This window comes from Lissotriton vulgaris, chromosome 5, assembly GCF_964263255.1.
Source record: "Lissotriton vulgaris chromosome 5, aLisVul1.2, whole genome shotgun sequence".
Taxonomy (NCBI): Eukaryota; Metazoa; Chordata; class Amphibia; order Caudata; family Salamandridae; genus Lissotriton; species Lissotriton vulgaris.
The window spans coordinates 2,032,724,156-2,032,744,810 of record NC_141693.1 but is presented as its reverse complement, the minus strand read 5'-3'; the positions used below and the strand labels follow the sequence as shown (position 1 = coordinate 2,032,744,810).

The window sequence follows — 20,655 nt, the reverse complement described above, 5'->3', positions numbered from 1 at the left end:
GGTCGAGATTGGGGTCAGACATCACAAGTGGGGGTTATTGCTTAAAGGTAGTAGGGGAGCGGGCTAAGGCAGACAGTGGGGTCAGATGTCAAGAGTGGGTGGTCCAAGGTCGAGAGTGGGGTCAGAGGTCGAGAGTGGGAGGTCAGAGGTCGACAGTGGGTTCAGAGGTCGAGAGTAGTAGGGCAGAGGTCGAGAGTGGGGGCCATTGGTTACAGGTAGATGAGGAACGGATTAAGTCGGCTTGTGGGGTCAGAAGTCGAGAGTGGTAGGTTCGGGGTCGAGAGTGGGGTCAGAGGTCACGAGTGGGGCCATTGGTTAAAGGTAGGTGGGGAGTGGGTTAAGCCAGAAGGAGGGCAGGCATAGGTCGAGAATGTACAGGAGGTCGGGAGGTTAGAGGACGAGAGTGAATGTCAGGGTTCAAGGGTCAAGCTTGTGACTTTGTTTGGAAACAATAGTTATCCAGCTGGAGTTAAACATAAAGCCCATGTGTGTGTTTCTCTTAGTTTGTCACGGGGCCCTATATATAACAAATCGAATTTACTTTGAGGAGTCTGCGGAAGTGATGTCATGTAAACCTGAAAGCGTATAACTTATTTCATGTAGTATCTCAGCTAAGGAAACCCCCTCCCCCCATAACTGCCTTTGAAAGCTGTGGTAACATGCCATATCAAAGGTCTCAGGGGCATATTATCAAGGGGGTTTATCTCCACTTGTTTGGCTTTAAAAGCCAAGAAAGCGGAGATAAAATTATCTCCCTATTACCTAGCTGTTGCTAACACCAGTTAGCGACAGCTAGTAGGAGATAGCGACCATCTTGGGCCCCACTTTGCATGTCAGTGAGATTTATCACTAATGACATGCAAAGTGGGCGTGCCAAGATGTTAGCGACTGGAAACAGTCACTAACATCGCTAGCTCCTATTACCAACTTTTGGAGATATTCGCGCTAAGCGCGATTATCTCCAAAAGCTAACACCTGCCCCTGAGCAGTTCTTAGCCATGTTATCCAATGGTAGGTGGATAACATGGCTAAGAGCATTAGCTCGGTAATACATGAATATCGCTGACTTTTCAGCGATATTCATGCATTTCGGCCAATTTTTATCGCTTAGGAGATAAACCTTGATAATAGCAAGGTTCCTAAGCGATAAAAATCGCCGCAGCTCGGCGATAAAAATATTGCCGCTAAGCCAACATAGCGATAATTATCGCTAGTTGTTGGTAATATGCCCCTCAGTTCCTTGAAGCCCCTCAAACTCTGGGGCAGATTTACAAGCCCCATGCACCACATTTACGCCGCCGTTGTGTCAGTTCTGTGACGCAGCGGCGGCGTAAATTATGCGCCACGTTGCGCCTTATTTACAACGTGGTGCATCTAGGGAGATGCGCCACGTGGCAAATTTTTCAAAGGCTGGTGGCGGGCTGAGGAGCACGGCGTCGTACTGGAGCAGTAAATGAAGTAACTGTCTATTTATGGAGATTCACCTATCAAAGTGAACATGAGAACTGAATTCGGATTATGATTCACAGTCTGAGGATTCATTGTTTTTTCAAGCAATTGTGGACCACTAATTGAAAGTGTGGGAGATACCGGGCATTTTTCATGATTACTGCTGGATACAGAAGAAAGAGCATACATTAGCGTTAAGTATAAGATTCAGTGATCCTGTTACATCAGTGATCACCATAAGATTGGAGGATTCTTATTACTGCCCTGAGGAAGCCCCATTGGGGCGAAACGCGTTGGCTGTATTGTTTGCTGCTGTGTCCAATTATCTATACACCATGAATGATGCAAAAATCTATTAAAATGGAACATATCACATATTTCTGATGAGTCTGGATTGAGTTACCTGTTGTACACTTGAGCATTTTCATAATTCTGTGTGTTTTGGATTATACCTTATTCGTGTGGTCCCGTGGCAGTAGACCAATGACGTGGGCAACATTGACTTAGTAGCATATTAACAGTGTGTGTATAGTAGGGTAGTGCAGCCTTTATTCCTTACTGCTGTAGTTCTGTTTTGTGTCACGTTGTAAAGCCCTGCGCCACATGAAATCTGGGGTAGGTTTCATGTGGGCGTTCCAGTACAGGAACGCCTCGCAAAAGTGACGCAGTGAAATCTACAAGATTTCACTGAGTCACTTTTACGTCCATGCTACGTCAAAACCCTGCGCCTGCTTGAAGCAGACGTAAGGAGTGACGCAGCATGTTAGGCATAGGGCGCCCCTGAGCATTGCTGGAGCTGCGTCGCGCTTGCTACATGACTCCAGCAATGTGCCGCCCTTACGCCACAGGATGCGACACGCATCTGCCCATCCGTGCTCCACGGTGCGCCGCATTGTAAATGCGACGCATCCGTAGTGGCGCAGGGAGAGAATTGCGTGTTGCATCTTTTCTGGCGCACCCCTGCTGATTTGCAGAGATGCGCCAGAACTCGTAAAAATGCCCCTCTGAGTGTGGAAATGCAGCTTGGGCAGGGATTGGAGGGGGGGCAGTGAAGGGGGTTCAGGTCCCCGAGGCCTCATTCCTAAAGCCCCTTTTCTCTTCCCACAGGAACGACAAGCGGTTCTTCCTGAAAACTCAAAGTAAACGAGAAATCCACTTCCTGCTGAACAACCTGAGCAAGTATGTGCAGCACCTGGAGTCCTACCCACACACTCTGCTCGTCAAGTTTCTGGGTAAGATGTGTGTGTGTGTGTGTGTGTGCGTGGTTGTGTGTGTGTGTGTGAGAGTGTGTGTGTGAGAGAGTGTGTGTGTGTGTGTGTGAGAGTGTGTGCGTGAGAGAGTGTGTGTGTGTGAGAGTGTGTGCATGTGTGTGTGAGAGTGTGTTTGTATATCTATATTTATGAGGACCAGAACATGTTTGCACACCAACGCTATGAGGACCAGTGCGCTATGAGGACCGGAAAGCCGGTCCTCATAACGTTTACAGTGCTTACATACTGAGGGAAGCTCTCTCAGCTGTCTGAGTGAAATTTTGAAGAGGGCTTCATAATTCCTATTTTTCAGACAGTGTGTGTGATGAATACCCTCCTATACACACAAAAATATCCTCTCTCTACACACACAGACAGTGCGGTTGCTAAGGACAGAAAGCAACCAATCAGATTTCAGGGGTGTGTCTTCCTGGTCCTCATATTATCAATAGAAGTCTTAAAGTGTGTGTGATGCTGCAGGTTCCCATACCGTCAGTAGAAGTCTAGGGGAGTTTGAGTATATCCTTCTAACCTTCAGAAAGTGTATTTTAATTTATCATTTTTGCAACAAAAAAAAAAATTTTATAGCTGGAAACCCAGCTCTAAACATTATAAATCCTAACAGCCAGAGTTTAAAAAGGTTTTTTTTTTGTGTGACATAGGCTCGGAAGAAGAAGGGGTTTTGAAGACTCCAATGATGTGTGTTTTTAATGAAAAGTACCAACATAGGGCCAACCATAAAAAAAAGATATGTTTTATAAATAGTCATTTCAACTTCTCAAAATTGGGACTGGGAATGTCCCTCCTACAGTGAGATAGCTGAAGGTGTACACGCTTCAGAATTTCAATCGAAGTGCTATTTTCTCACTGGAAAGCACCTGCCAAAGGTTTTGGAGTGTCAAAAACGAAAATGTGATCATTAAAAGCACAGGCTCGATTCTGCACACAACAATGTGATGTGGAAATGTCTCAGTGGTTTAACTGTTTTTCTATTCAGTTCCAAGGATGAATTCTGGCCGGCCAGTGCTCACATTCTTTCATCTCCTTACCATAGCGGTGCTCACCTCTGCGCAGCTGTAGCAAGAGAGGAAAGTACTAGAGCTTAGCGTGATCTGAAAGTGCTTGGAATGGAGGATAGATCTGGGATGATCTGTCAGAGACTGGGATGATCTGTCAGAGGTAGAAGAGAGCTGTCAGAATTTTAACAGTTTAAGGATGAGGAGCACAGAAGACAGTAGGAAGGATGTACATGACAATGATTAGTGTAAGAAGTGGCAACTGAGACTCTGGCTCACACACCACATAGACATTCAGTCCATGGACATACAGTAGACCTCCATGTTGTAATAGGCTGACATTTGAGGTGTAGCCATTATTCCAAACCATATGCAATATAAAAACTACACCCCCCGCCACCCCCCAGTGGATCTGGTGATAACTTGTACGGGGATGGTCCAGTCTTGTATGCTACCTGTACGTTTGGGACATAAACTGCAAATATATATATATTTTGTCCTGGTCAGCAGAGTCCAGGAAACTTACAATATGAGTCTCACAATGGTGCAATGACAACATCAATAAAATATGCCAACTGCAATCCTCAGTAAGGTTTTTTTTATCATGTCACAGCAGAAAATAAGCAACTCAGCTTATATATAACCCATAGCTATTTGGCAAACCAGATACCATAAGCAATCTTGCAGGCAGGAAAGCATCATCATATCATTCAATGCAAACTTGCCCTAGGGTATCAGATATCACTTTGCACTCATTACACGTCCATCACCCATTTGTAATAGTTATGTGTATCATCATCAACTGGACTAAGTACTGATGACAGTGAGCCAGGTAGCAGTAAACGGCGCAATAAACAGTGAGGGGAATGTTTCAATTTGAAATCTTTCTTTCCAAATTCATCTCTATCACCAAAGTGCTCGACCTGCGAACTTTTACTTTCAATTACAAATCAGGCTAATTCCAAGTCTCAGTAAACATTTTAATCAAGAATCAGAAAACTCAGACAGAAGCAGAGTCCGGATATGCAATGATTTTGAGGAGGCCTAGACGCAGGGAGAAAATTGTCCCTATGCATTTTCCCCACATATTAATGCTGTAACTAAGCGAAAACCAGCATTGGCATAGCCAATAGGTCTCGTCTTTGGGACCTTATAAGTGTTTAGCCATGCAACAGTTGATGTTGTTGCACCAAGGATATTGTGCTGGATAACTAAACACTTATAAGGTCCCAAAGGCGAGATCTAATGGCTATGCCAAGGGAAGCTAAACCCCCACTGTACACTCATTACAAATGTGGCTATTCATTCTATGCCAAAACTGAAAATAAACTTCTGTAGCCCAAGGAGAGTCTGGAGAGAGATTTAGAGAGAGAGAGAGATTTAGAGAGTGAGACATTTAGAGAGTGAGATATTTAGAGAGAGAGAGCAAGAGATTTAGAGAGATTTAGAGAGATTTAGAGACAGAGATTTAGAGAGCGATTTAGAGAGAGAGAGCAAGAGATTTAGAGAGAGAGATTTAGAGGAGAGATTTAGAGAGAGAGAGATTGAGAAAGATTGAGAGATTTAGAGAGAGAGAGAGAGAGATTGGGAGAGGACTTGTGGGTTTCAAAGAGCTAGTTGGAAAATAATGAAAGATTCTGGATGAGTTTGAAAGCAAGAAAATGCCGACAGGGGGAGGAAAAATTGAGAAGAGGGGGAAGCTGAGGGGGGGGGGGGGGAAGAGAGAGAGAGATTTAGAGAGAGATTTTGAGAGTGAGAGTTTTAGAGGGAGAGATATATATATAGAGAGAGAGATTTAGAGAGAGATTTAGGGAAATAGATTTATAGAGAACGAGAGATTTAGAGAGAGAGATTTAGAGAGAGATTTAGAGAGAGAGAGAGATTTAGAGAGAGAGAGAGATAGAGAGATTTAGAGCGAGAGAGATTTAGAGAGAGATTTAGAGAGAGAGAGAGATTTAGAGAGAGAGTTTTACAGAGGTTCAGAAATGTAATGAATGAAATGAAAAGTAGATTTATAGAGCGCGGTTGCTGCCCAGAGGCGTCCAAGCGCTAGAGACCAGAATAGAAATTGCTTGAAGAGGTAACTTGTTGATATTACTGAGGGGAGTTAAACAAAAAAGTCTTCGGCTGTTTTCGGAATGAGGGGAGATTAGGGTTGGATCTAAGATGAAGAGGAAGTGAGTTCCAGATCTTGGAGGCATTATGGGTGAATGTCCTGCCACCCGCCCTTGCCTTTTTTATTCTCGGAACTATCGCCATAAAGGCCTGGCTAAATCGAAGGTTTCTGCTGGGGTGGTACTATTTTACTAGGTCCCGGGTAATCCTAGGTCCTGTGTCCCAAAAGGCCTGATGGGCAATACACATGGCCTTAAAGATGATTCTCTGTCGCACTGGCAGCCAGTGCAGGCTGATCAGACCAGGTTTGGCTGATTGTCTGCGTGGCAGCTGTAACAGTGTGCGGGCTGCACAGTTCTGCACTATCTGTAGTCTGCGCAAGGTGTACTCCGGGGCGCCAAGGTAGAGAACATTATTGAAGTCGAGGCGGGACTGTATAAGACCTTGGATGGCCACTTGCTTTGCCTCCACGGGTAGAAGAGGGAGGACTTTCTTTACCATCCTAAGAATTCCGAAGCAGGTAGCCGAGAGTTTTGTAGCCTGGATGTTAAATGAGAGGGTCTTGTCCAGCCACACCCTAAGGCTCTTGATATTATCCTTGGGTACTGGGGGGGTACCTAGACAAGAAGGCCACAAGGAATTGTAAAAGGTGGGGTTTGCAGGGCCCAGGATCATCAGCTCTGTTTTGTCCCCACTGAGCTTGAGAGATGAGGCGGTCATCCAGCCCTTTACCTCCTGTAAGCACTTCATTAGCCCACCTGACGACGGCAGGTCGGCCTCCTGCGCCAAGGAGACCACCAGCTGGGTGTCGTCCGCATAAGAAATGATCTTAACCCCAAATGGACGAACGACCTCAGCCAGTGGTCTCATATAGATGTTGAAAAGCGCAGGGCTTAAAGAGGAGCCTTGTGGGACTCCGCACCTCAACGGCCTACTCATGGACACTGTTTCTCCATCAAAGAATTGGAATGATCTGTCGCTCAAGAAGGATTTGAGCCATAGCCAATCACTATCTACTATTCCGACACTCGAGAGGCGGCTCAGCAGGGTGTCATGGCTGACAGTATCGAATGCCGCGCTTAGGTCAAGGAGGATCACTGCCACTGACCCCCCCGATCTAGGATTTTTCTGGTTTCCTCATTGACTGTTAGAAGGGCGGTCTCTGTTCCGTGTTTGGGTCTAAAACCCGCCTGGGTGGCATCTAACAGCTGGTTATTTTCAAGGAAATTCACCAGCTGGAGATTGATGTACCTCTCAAGGATTTTGCTCACCCAGGGGAGCAGAGAAATCGGCCGGTAGTTGCTAAAGTCAGAGGGATCTAGATTGGGTTTTTTCAGCAGAGCTCGGACCATGGCCCGCTTCCAAGCGGGAGGGACAGTACCAGAGGTAATGGAGGCATTCAGGAGGTCCACAATGGTTGGTAAAGTGACCTGGGGTGCCAGCATCATGTCTTGTGGAGATGCTGGGTCGCATGGGGACCCAGATTTTACCTTGCGGTCAATGGAGTCCAAGGATTCAAGGTCTAGGGGGGGAAGTGGTCCAGTGTAGGACGGGGTTCTGATAAAGTGGTTCCCAGATTTGTTTGATCCTGGGCTATGGGGACAGTACCTGTAGAGGGGAAGGATGAGTAGATTTTATTGACTGTTTGGTGGAAAAATTCTGCCAAGTCATTACAGTGGTCTGTTGTTTTTTCCTCGTGCAGGTTAGAAGATGGAGGTTTATGAGTTTTTTCAGAATTTGAAAAATGTCCTTAGGTTTGGATTTTGCTAGTATGATTTTGTCCGAGAAATATACAGATTGGGCAGATTTGACCTCGCCTTTGTAGAGTTTGATTGCCTCTGGGTAACGGGTTTTTTCCTCCTTAGAGTAGTCTAGACGCCATCGTCTTTCTATTTTTCTGCATTCGCATTTCTTTTCCCTGAGAGCCTCTGAATACCAGGGGGCCGTTTTGTGGGAGTGTTTCATCGTTATTTTACTCAGGGGGAGAATTTTTTCAAGCGCTTTTGTGATCCAGTCAACGTGATCCAGGTTGGCCAGGCATGGGTCCTCATTGTAAGAGGGTTTGTCAATCGCGAGTCTGCTAGTCCAGTCATCGACTGGTAGCCGCGCCCAGGATCTGGCATGTCTTACCGTGGGTCTCACGGGGGGTGGCTTAAATGTGGTCCAGGTGAAAGGCACTAGTAGATGATCAGTCCATGGGAGGGAGATTGGTAGCCCAACCACAAGGTCTGCACAGTTACTGAACACAGGGTCCAGTAAGTGGCCCTTAGCGTGAGTCGGTGCCTTCACTCATTGTAGTGTAGCTAGGTCGTCTGTAAGTGCTGTAGCTGTATGGTCCAGGGCAGTATCAAAATGAAAATTGAGATCCCCTAGCAGAGTATAATTAGAGGCAGTGCTAACACGGTCAGCCACAATCAATGGGAGGAGATTGTGAAACTGTTTGGGGGGGCCCGGGGGTCGATATATTAATGTTCCTGAAAAGCAGTTTCTAGGGGAGAGTTCTAGGATAAATGCTAAGCTCTCACAGTCTGGAATTGCTTCAGAGATTACTCGACAGTGGTATTGTTCTTTATAGATGATGGCTAGGCCTCCTCCTCTCCCATCAGGGCGGTCCTGTTGGATAATTTGGAAGCCTGGAGGGAGGGCGGTCACTAATGCAGGGTCGGAGTCCGACGTGAGCCATGTTTCAGTGAGAAACACTGCGTCTGGCATGCGTTCCTCTAACAAAAGGGCAATTTCCACCCTATGTTTGGGCAGGGATCTGCAGTTTAATAAGAGCATACAGTAATCCTGTTTCGCATCTAGGACCTGCTTAGGTTTGAGCGATAGTTTACATTTTGGACAGACCTCTGGGAGCTCTGTAGTATGATGTAAATGCAGGCCACAGTTCGTTCCTAACGGCCTTATGCTGAGGAGAGCTTCCATGCTATAATGCCTGGTCTTTTGTGGCCGAGATGTAGGGGGCATGGCCCTCGGCCGCAAACGGCAAACTCTCAGAGAGAGAGAGAGAGAGAGAGAGATTGATTTAGAGAGAGAGAGAGAGAGAGAGAGAGAGAGACAGAGATTTAGAGAGAGAGAAAAAATAGATTTAAAGAGAGAGAGATTTAGAGAGATTTAGAGAGAGAGAGAAAGAGAGAGAGAGAGAGATTATCCAGTCTGGCGCCTGAAGAGTATGAAGGTGATGAATCTCACATTAGAAATGGACGAGGAAGGCTTGTTCTTATGATGGATGTACCACTCCCCATCGTACCCTTTCAATCTGTGAATAGTGGACTTGTAACGAATGTTATGTTTGACATGTGCTAGGTGAGCTATTTCTTTTCTTTTGCCCTTGCATGCATCTTTAATATATGATTAAAAAAAACTGAATATTTAAAAAGGAAAATCCCAAATGCTACACTTGCTATTCAGATTTCTGAGCTAATGTCTGGGGTGGTGTCTGTAGGACAAATAAGTGAAAAAACAGAAAAATACTCCCATTCAACCCACATTCAGAAGTTTTCTAAAAAAGGCAATAAGGAAGTAAACACAGCACAGGCGTTGACTGGTCCAAATGCACCACATGTTCTGCTCCTCAATGGAGAAGAGCGACAGAAGGGACACTTGAGGAGACTGTTTCTAGAATATGTTTATCCATTTATGAGCAGTGTCTATGCAGGTGTTTTGGCAAGGCATTCTAGTCACTCACCATACCATCCTCAAAATGTAAATGAAAAGTTCTGCACTTAAATCGTACAAGAAAAGCAGGCCATTAAGTCTTCCAGCGCTGCAGCTTTCACCATTGTTCGAGTATAGAACATGGATTTTTTGTGCTGAAAGACTGCTGTATTCGAGGGAAACTATTTTATTGAGACATTAATTAATTACCATGGGTTCCCTTTGCATATTTAGGCTGCTTCATTAACAATTCCAAAACATATGTGAAGGTCGCAGTGGCGGAGGTAAAAATGAAATGGAGCCATCTTTCCCAACATGGCGAGTGGACAGAAAATGATTGAGGAGGACGGAAGCATGAAGGTTAGGAGACGCTAAATGAAAACCGCATGTAAAGAGCACAGACTTCGGTCCAACCACTTAGAAACTGAACGGGTCACTCTTTTTATTCTTATAAACTAGCGGGAGCAGTGGCGCTTGGCCCATGTGCGCGCGCTATAAGAGTGCCCGCAAGCCATGCGCTTAATCAGCCATGACGATGGAGTGAGTGGCGCGCGCGCAAGAGCGAGCACCAGACCATATGTTTTGAATTATCGCATCTGTGTCTGGGCACCATAATTCAAAACATATGGCGCATGTGTGGGTAACGGCAAGCAATAGGCCACACACGCACGAGCCTGTGCTGAGCTTTTCAAAGCCCCTTACTAAAAGTCTCGCCAGTGCAGCGCATGTGCGCTGCTGCAGGCTCAACATAAAAATGAAAGTAAGAAGAAGAAAATTGGCCCGTGCAAAGTGATGACTCCTGCCAGATCTGAGCCAGTGACGTGAAGATAGAGATAGGGACTTTCCAATCATGTGCCACAGGAATTTTACGAGCACTCGACTGCCAGATAGGAGACCCTGCTGAAGTGACTGCAACTCTACTGGAATATTCTGCCTTCACGAGAAAAGGAGAGAGTGGTATAATTGCTAAATACATCTTTTTCTGGAGACAGGTAAAATGCACATATCTAGACAGCCCTCTCCTTTCCGCTGCAGTAGTGCAATGGCGAGCAGACAGGTGGGATTAAAGGCGTCTGTGAGGCTTGGAGGAGGACGATCATCCAGGGCATGAGAACCACAGCCCTACTGTGAGTTGGATCAAATGGTGGGGTCAATCTGTGAGAACTTGAAGAAGCCAAAAGCCCAGTTTACGCACTGAACCATGGATCTCAATTGGACAAGTCTAGGCTGAGCCCGTGATGGCACATGGACCTCGTCTCATCGACTCGATCTATCGAGGTCCAATGGCTGCATACAGAGCTGATGTATTCTGATGTTCTCGTGAATATGGTATGCTCCAAGAATACTAGTCTACCTAATTGAACAATGGCGCAGAAACCAAAAACAGGCTGAAGATCATACACTATGGAGGCAGTAGTCATAGGAGGACCAGACTAATGCGTGTACAAGGATTCCACACAGACCAATCCCAAACAACAGCTGGAAATTAAACAAACATTCACATGAACATTTCCATAATAATGAACTTTTCAAAAGTGACAGTTTTCCGTCTGTCCACCAGCCTAATGACTGTGAAAACTGCAAGGAAGATAAAGCAGACAAAGTGATAGTTTGTACCAACCAAAAAGTTGCTAGCGCATCACCACTCAATGGTGTGTGTCCAATAGAAACAGATGGTCCATGGTGTGTTTGCTACTCAAGGGCTTTCAAACATGAGGAGGACGTGTGGTACCACCAGGTGAGATGAGGGAGACTGCTGGAACAAGCAGCAACTGCATCCATCCAGTACAGAAAGCGCCACATCAGTAGCCACCCTGTTGGCCGTGCTTTCCGGACAATAGTGTTTCGTAGTTACTATTTTATGCCCACCTTCACAGGTTTCTAAGTCAACTACACGCATGCAAAAAGGGTTCTTGGTGGCTGGTAGTTCAAAGACTCTAACGGATTCTGAAGTCAGGGCACTAAAGCGTGCTCTTTAAGTCAAAACAGAGGCTGCAGATAACAATGATTTTTACAAAAGGGAAATAAGTTAAGCCCTCACTGCTGATAGCTGGAATCAGCAGATCGCCCTGGAATCCCTGCATGGCCATCTAAGCCTTTCATCCTTCAGATGTTAAGCAGCATTGACAATGGCCTCAGTAGAAAATACACCATTAATGCACCCTGAGGCCACAACAACCATCTTGGACATCACTTACATTTTCTTAGCAAAACAAAAAAATCCACACTTTACCCCATTGAGGGGGGCGCTAGAGAGCGCGCAAGCAGCATGGCCGCACTGATGTGAGGCTCCTGCTTCCTGGAACTGATATCCTTCACTTATCCTGAACAATTGGCTGCTAATTGGGGTAAATTGTCGAGAGATCGGTGACGCTACCCCGCGGCTACAAGTGGAGTGAAGTGCGGAAGGATCGGCGGCGGACAATCGGAGCGGCGGGCGCCTGAAATCTGAGCCGCGCCGCCCGCCTGACCTGCATGGAGCTTTGACTCGGCTGCAGTGACTGGGAAAGGCCGGGGATTACCACGAGGCAACCAGGCCGGGCGTCCGGCAACGACACAGTGAATCAGCGTTATCGCTAACAACCGAGTCAACCCCCCCCCCCCCCCCCCCGCTGTGAAGATCTAGTGAACACCGGGGCAGGATAATAAATATACTGAGGAGGCCGGACATACAATGGCGGCTGCGGGGAAAGCGCCTTTGGCAGGAGAGTCGTTCCGAGGTGTGGGGACAGGCTTCGCGAAGATACTGAGCAGTGTTCTTCCCCTACACGCCTCGGTTACGGTATGGAACAGTCTGTGTGATGCCCGTGGTGAGAGGGAAGATGGGCAGTGGCAGTGCGTGGATAGCCGGCTGAGACGAGAGTGCAAGAGGAGTGAGACCCTTACTGGTCGGTGCGGAGCGCCTGAAGCGACCTGCGACAGGTGCGATCAACCCCCTTGGAGCGGCGGAGCATTGGGTGGTGGTTTGACAGGGACTGTGACTGCCGGGCCGCCACGAGTACTCCAACCCCATATTGTGGGTGCTGGATGTCACAGGCTGCTGCGGTTTTGCGGACTTAGCAACCTGCTGCCGTTGTGCCCTACAGGGCTTTAGAAGGGGCTCAAGTAGCTCCGTGAATCGCCATACATTGGTGGAGAAGGCAGCTGGCGATTATGAGGTGATGCTTCAGCGGGACACAGTCTTGGGCAAGTAGCTGACCCAGTGAGGTGAGAGCTGCTGAGAAGCGCTGGACAGAGCAAGCTGACGCGACAAGAGTGCGGGGCAGGATCAGCTGTTGACGACGAAAGGGCCATGTGGTGACTCGGGCTGGCCCTCACACTTCACCCTAGACTGGTGGTTGCCTTGATTACTCCTGATACATACGCAGAAGGCGTCGCACTCTTGCTGAAATATGGGGAAGACCGATACTCGTCAACCGAAACTAAATTTTGAAGCTGCAAAGAAGGGAAGCAAATCTACTGCTGACGACCAGGAGCAGGACTTGGCTGAGTGCGCTGGAGGGGGAGCCAATTCACAGGCCTCGGACATGGCCAATATACTACAAGAGATGCGGCAAGGATTTGCAACAGTGGTGGACAAGGTGGACCGGATGTCCTCTAGGATGAATGCCATTGCACATAAGCTAGATGGCCAGGAAGACTGCATTAAGGAGGCGGAAAGACACATATCAGAATCAGATGCCGTCACTGCAACCCGTACAGTGCAACTTATGAGAATGGATAAACTGCTACCCATCATAGCCGCAAAAAATGAGGACTTGGAAGCGCGCAGTCGGGGCAACAACATACGCATCATAGGCTTACCAGAATCGACAAATACTGGTAGAATGGAGGACTATATAGAAAAACTACTGCTGGAGTCCATAGGCAAAGACGCCTTTTCCTCGAAGTTCATAGTGGAAAGGGCGCACAGAACCCTCGGTCCACGTCCGGTGCCGGGAAGCCCCCCACAACCTATAATTGCACGATTACTTCATTATAGAGACCGGGATGTAGCCCTCAGAGCTGCGAGAAACAAGCAGAAGTTGACATATGATGATAACACCTTTTCCATATATCCAGACTTCACACCTATCATGCAAGAAGATAAGAAGATTGCCGCAGTGTTTGTGGAAGTCAAGCGGAAGTTGCTAACGGAGCAAATTGATTACGCACTCCTCTATCCAGCCAAGGGAAGCAGCGATTCTTCACGTCTCCCCAGCAAGTCGAAGACTTCCTCCGAACATTGAAATGAGCAAACCGGGGTGGAGAGCGACTGGAGGCCTCGCAGTGGAATGGTGACATGAATGAAAATGAGGATCTGGAATGACTGACTCCAGCAAAGTAATCTGCACACATCCAAGGAAACTATTACGGATTGGTAGGCTTGGTCGGACAATCTAGCTGATGCGAGATGAGATCCTTCCAGTATGGCTCAATTGTTTACATGTTATTGTGGTTCCAGGCCTGCTCCCCCCTCCTCATGATAGGGCCGGCAGCGCCTTCGGAGGAGAACTTAAGGGGAGTGAGGAGACTGCATAGCTGTCTAGAAGGTCCCCCAACGGGTATTACCCCATGGAAGTACAAGTTCTGAACTATGAGGGGAGGGTAACGGAAGTGGGGTTCCAATTTGGAGGTAGGGTGGGAGGGTGGACGTGGGATTCTGGCAAGATTGGGTTGCTTCAGTGGGTGGGGGGAGGGAATTTGCAGTTCTTGTTGATTAGACGTAGGTCTGTGGGGGGTTTGTTCGAGGGGGTTATTTGGTACATGTGGTTGTCAATAAGCACATCCAAGGGATTTACTGTATGGTCGTACACAAAGATTAATATTACTTTGAAATGTCGTTGTTGTACTGGAGCCGCAGTTGTTGAGTGACTAAAGGTGGTGGATCTGGAACAGAGGCGATGCTATCCGATGGAGCACTGTAGAGATGTACAAGGCCTAGCTCATGACCCCCATTGACAGCACTAAACTAAACATAATTACATGGAACGTACGGGGGCTGCGTGACCCGCGTAAGAGACGTCAAATACTATCCTATCTTGACAGACACCAGGTACACGTAGCAATGCTGCAGGAGACACACTTCAACCCAAGACGTAACATCACATTTGCTTGTAAATGGGCGGCACACAGGATCTTTTCTTCTTTCTCTTCCTATGCGAGAGGTGTGGCGATTCTGGTTAAGAGGGGCACTCCGTTCACACTAACGGGAGCCACGTGGGATGCCCAGGGGAGATATTGCCTGACTTGGGGGAGGTTGGGGTCTGATTCTGTTACCCTGGCCTGCTGTTATGGTCCTAATGTGGACGACCCCCAGTTCATTACAGAACTATGATTGTGGACATTGGGTCCAACCATATTGTGTGGGGAGGTGACTAACATTGCGCGGAGTCCGGATATTGATAGGTCCCACCCAGCTCCCCATCATTACACAAAAGCCCGTGCCATGCTGCATTCCACACTCACGGACCACAATCTGATAGATGCGTGGAGACACTTGCACCCTAACGACCTAGAGGGAACCCACTTTACTGCGCATGCGGCTACTGGGGCGAGACTGGACTATATTTTCTTGAGTGTCGGGCTATGTCCAGCGATTTTACAAGTACAACACTTAGCCAGGACTTACTCGGATCATGCACCGGTACGGCTTACATTGTCCTCCACAGATTATGGTCCTCCCAGAAGCAGCTGGAGGTTGCAACCTACCATACTACTAGACACTGCGTTTCAGGAGGAGCTCAGAGAGGAGATCAAAGATTTTTTCATACGTAATAAGGATTCGGTAGATAGCGTAGAAATTATCTGGGAAGCTTTCAAAGTGACGTTACAAGGTTTTTGCATAGCAAAGGGTGCTGGGATGCTTAAAGATATTTTGAACACGTTAAGTACACTTGAGAACAAACTTAAGTCATTGGAGAGCAGATTAGCTACTAGGCCGGATGGCATATCCAAAAACAATCTCAGTTTAGATCGAAACTCACAGCCTACATGGATGAGGCTCGCAGAGAGGCGAGATTTCGAGGGAAGTATTGGACGGCCCGCCGCTATGGCCAGGGGGAGAGGCCTGGGAAGGCGCTGGCAGAGACGACTCGGAGGTCATGAGGCTCTAATGTAATCCTAGAATTGGAAGGGTTGGACGGCATTGTATATAGGGACACTGCGACCATACTTAATGCCTTCACTGAGCACTACACGGCATTGTATACAACCACTAGGACGGGAAAATTGAACCTAGACGCATATTTGGACGATATATCGCTGGGGTGGTTGAACGATACACAGCAGACATTTGTGTGTGCCCCGTTTGAGATTGACGAGGTCAGGAAAGCCATCATGCATATGCAGTCGGGTAAGCCCACGGGGTCGGATGGTATCCCAGTCGAGTTTTATAAAACCTATATTGATATGATGGCTCTGTAGGAGAGTAGGGTCTGCAATCCTATGATCACCCAGATTTTTTGCTTTTGTTTCACTGGTTTACGACTTTCTCTGGCTGTGGGCCTGCTAATCAGACCCACAGCCTAGCTGTTCTCTCACTAAATTACAACGTGTACCTTAGGTGCATTTACCAATTGGTACTGGGCCACCTTATCAGACCCTGCAACTCAGGGCATAGGTGTACCCAGGGCCTACCAGGGGCTGAAGCATGTTTTATGCCACCCCTGGCTGGCCATCTAAATCTGACACAACTGGCTGCATGACAGCTGGGGCAAGGTGGTGTAATCACCCTTTGCTTTAGATATAGTATACCTATATCTAACCCTAAAAATGGACACACAGATTCCTATCAGTCACTCCTATGGCAGGCCTTGACAATCCTGAAGGCAGAGTGCTTTGAATCGTGTGAGATGGTGCTCTGGCATGAGCTGAGCCCGTTTGCAGCTTGCGGAACCAAGTCCTAATAGCTGTTCCATGATAACGCGTACCATATACTCTTAAGTGCATTATAATCCTCGCGGTTAAATGCTATCTTTGGTATCGCTTTATCAAAACATTTCGAGTAAGGTGTCATACGAATTGGAATACTAACCCCTCGCCAATTCTGGCGATGGGGTTTGCATTCCACCGTTCTAGAGGGTTACAACATGTATGTAACTGTGAACCCCGGTTAAAGTTAACTTTAGCCTCAGCATCACAAAATGGATGCTGCCACCACAGACACGAGTCTGATCCCCTACAGCTGGGAGTCCTTCCAGCGAGGGGAGCTTGGACAAAGGGTTTCCTGTCAGGGGCGGTGCTCGCACCATCCCAGACAGGGTTTTGTGTATCCTGGGTAGGCAGGGCTTTTCAGGAAGGTGACTGCAAGTGGCACCCCGGTGCTCACTACGCATCTGCCGGCTAGAACCAGTTCCAGGGGCACACCAGCCCCTGGCCTGGGGAAAGTCCGGCATGGGAGAGGGGTGTAACCACCCCCCTTCCTGGTCCCACCCCTAGGGCAGGACCTAGTCGCATACCCACCCCTTTCTTTAGGATAAAGGCAGGAGCGGGGACCCTTCCAAATTAGATCATCTTTGAATAAAGAAACTCCACGAAAGGAACTCTCGACTCTTCTCAAGATTTCTCCCTTGTGACTAAGGAGTAGTCACCCTGCATCCGCAGGCACCATCTAAGAACTCTGCGGTTTGCTGCACGTCCTTCCTCCGGAATCCGACTGACCAGCTCGATGAGACCCGGCTTCCCTGGCACCTCTGACCTCTACCTACCTCTACAGCTAAGCTGAGAACCGTAGGTGCGACGAGACCTCGAGGGACCGGCCATCATCAGAACTGCACGACTTCTATCCAGCACGACCGCCGAGGGATACTTCGGTGAGTGCTTTGGGGTCTGAGAAGCCCCGACCCTGAGCAGCTCCAGCCCCGAAGTCCAGCCCCCCAGCATCCAAGAGATCTGCGTGGGGCCCTTCTGCTTTTTGGCTGCTCACTGCGTTGTCTGGCTACTAGCCCGCTGGCTTGTGGCCTTCCCGACGATGCCCGACGACAACAACGCTGCTGGTCTGGTTGCTCCAGACTGGCCCTTGCTCCCTTCCAAAAGAGGAGCACCCCGGACCCTCCTGGTCCACTCAAGATGCCATTTTAGGTCCACCGCGTGGGCTTGAATTTGCCAAGACTTGTTGCCCCAATCCCGGGTCCAGCGACGTCGACAGCATCAGCCATCGTGGGACAGCTCGCACCTCCATCCTGGTCACCGACAACGCCTCCTGGTCCGTGAGTCTGCAGAGCCCAGCGTCGCCCACTCACCTGGTCGAGGTGACTACCATCCGGTGCCCTCCTGGTGCCATCTGATCACTGGCTAGTGGTTAAGAACTTGGTCCCCTCTGCTTTCAGGTGTCATCCATCTTCGATCCAGGCTTGGATCACTTCGAACAATCTTCACTGGTCGCCTGCCAGCAACTCTTTCTTCAGGCTCCTGGTTCGTCAACGAGGATTCCCGACGTCTGTACATACCCATGCAGCCGCAGCCCCTGGGCTAGGTAACTTCAGTATTTCGGTGCCCCAGCATAGCCTCACTATCCAAGGGTCCAGAGTCACTGTCGTTTTCGACCTACCTTATCGGGTTCGCCCGAGAACACTAACTTTGCTTTTACTAACTCCCATAGACTTTGTCCCGCATCCCGCGTGAGAGTGCACACTCTGCACCCGAGTCCCCTAGGCCTCCTACTAGTAATCTGAAGGTTCAGTAACGTTGTCCTAGCGATTCCAAAGCCTATTAGTCCAGTACTTACCTGCTAGTAATTTCGCATTCCACTTTCATAGTATATGGTTTTTCGTGCCCCTCGGGCATTTGTGTAAATTGTGCAACTTAAAGTATTTTCGTAAGAGTTTTGTTGTGTGCTTAGTACCCTGTCCTCATAAAGAGTACAGGGCTGTTGTGATCTAAATAAATACACTGTTTATTTTCATAACACTTGTGTGGTGTCCTTTCACTTGGTGTTCAAGGGGTATATGTGATGGTATAACAGCTGGCTTAACACGCCCTCTAGAGTTTAGCCCAAAGACTGCTCTTGTCCATGCTACTAGGATAGCTGGTCTATCGGTTGACTTACAACCAATCACCATAAGGGTTGTTTGGACTGATACATAGTGATCACTAGAATAGTGAACACTGAATATCAGGCCAACTTCTCACATTGGTGAGCAGCGGTTGGGATTTGAGCTTGCTGTTGTTTTACCACACGTATCCTAAGAATATCTTTGTGAAAGATCACATAGGTTAAGGTACATATAACTTAGCTTAGAATACTCTGAGTTCTACTGAACCAGCTGTTGTAGTTTAACAAAGCTTAGCACACCTTGACTACAACTCTTAGCAAGGGATCAGTAGGCAAACAAATAGTGTAGGTAGGTGCATCACTCACACCACACTAGAAGCATGTCTAACCACGGAGAGTCTTCAGAGACCCCTCTTGTGGTTGTGGACCCTCCACAGGTCCCTTCCAGATATGCTACTCTTAGTTTCCAGGAGATGAGACAAGTGTGTACCTACAGGAAACTAAAACAGGGTTCAAACCCCACCATTCCTTTTCTGATTGGTCTCTTAGAGACTTATGATGCTAGGAGGGCTGCTAACACAGATCCTTCTCATCCAGATGGGAACATGCCTCCCCTAGAGGGAACCCAGGGTGACCCTGACCGACACCTCCAGGCAGCAGACAGTGCTGAGGAGGGAGCGGAAGATGAGTTATCTGGGGATGAGGCAGAAACAGGTCAGGTAGAAGTCAGCAGACTCACTAGGACCAACTTAAGTAGGCACTAGAATGGATTTGGGGGACCCCCAGGGCCACTCTCAGGCAGACTTAACATTGGAAATGGATGAGTTAGATCTCTATCAAGAGGTTCTAATAGATCCATTCGAACCAATGGCTCTCAGGCCTCTTCTCATAGAGGGATGTCCTCCCCTAAGAGAAGGGAGCACGAAGTTAAGATGAGGGAAGCCAATCTGAGGATTGAAAGGGAAGAACTTGCCCTGGCCAAAGAGAGGCTTGCCTTTGCTAGAGAGCAAAAGTTAAGTGGACTAGATTCCGCTGGTGGCAGCATTCTCCCAAGAGAGAACAGGAGTTTAGACACTAGACACCTGAGTAATATAGTGCCCCCTTTAAACAAGGGGATGATATCCACAAATGGATAACTGCTTTGGAGAGGGCTTGCACTGTACAGTGTGTCCCCCAGAGTCAGTGGGCAGCTATCTTGTGGCTCTCCTTTGAAGGTAAAGGTAGAGACAAGCTCCTCACTACTAGAGCTGAGGATGCTAATGATTACCAAGTCCTGAAAAATACACTGATAGATGGGTTTGGCCTAACCACTGAGCAGTACAGGTTGCTGTTCAGGGATACCCAGAAAACTCAGTCTCAGGATTGGTCTGACTTTGTAGATTGTGCCACTAAGGCTTTGGAGGGCTGGTTGCCGGGCAGTAAGGTTACTGATTATACAGGATTGTACAATCTGATCATGAGGGAACAGATTTTAAACAATTGTCAGAACCAGTTGTTGCATCAGCACCTTGTTGACTCGGATCTGACCTCTCCCCAAGAATTGGGAAAGAAGGCAGACAGATGGGTCAGAACAAGGGTTAAGCAGAACCAGGGCCAGAACCAGGGTGGTCAGAAGAAAGCAGACCAGAAGGGTAAAGATACCAAAGGCGAACAAAATGACCAGAAGTCTTCGACAGGTCCCCAACAATCCAAAGAGGGTGGGGGTCAGGCTTCCCAGAAGAAGAAGAATCAAGAAGGCCAGTCTAAAAGGTGGTGCCAATACTGTAAAAGTAAAACTCACTGGTTTAGTGAGTGCACCAAGAAAGGAGGGCAAACTCCTGCCACTGCAGCCCCTAAGGCAACTGCACCCCCTAGTACAGCCAGCAGTGGTAGTGCACCTCCCAAGGGATTAGTTGGGTTAACCTTGGGTTCTGAGGTGTATGACAACTTAGTTGTCACACTCACTCAGGCTGTCCTTGTCTGTACAGGGGGTGTGGATATATCCCCTGATGTCAGTCCCAATACTTTGGGCAAATACAGACAGACACCTTTGATAAATGGCAAAATGGGTCAGGCCTATAGGGACACTTGTGCCAGTGTCACCATGGTGACACCTAACTTTGTGGACCCTGGACAGATCATGCCAGGTACAGATTTCCTGGTGACCAATGCCAGCAACGTCACTACCAGTCATAGTATGGCGATTGTTGATTTC

The 20,655-nt window shown here is 47.9% G+C and overlaps 1 protein-coding gene across 1 annotated transcript in view; it reads left to right on the top strand.

Moving 5' to 3' along the window:
* The window catches only part of PIP5KL1 (phosphatidylinositol-4-phosphate 5-kinase like 1), a 370,871-nt gene that overhangs the window by 241,462 nt on the left and 108,754 nt on the right, over positions 1-20,655 (top strand). Inside the window, exon 6 of the mRNA XM_086924947.1 lies at positions 2,557-2,681. Within this exon, the coding sequence (XP_086781073.1) occupies positions 2,557-2,681 (125 nt within the window). The remainder of the gene's footprint in view (positions 1-2,556; positions 2,682-20,655) is intronic.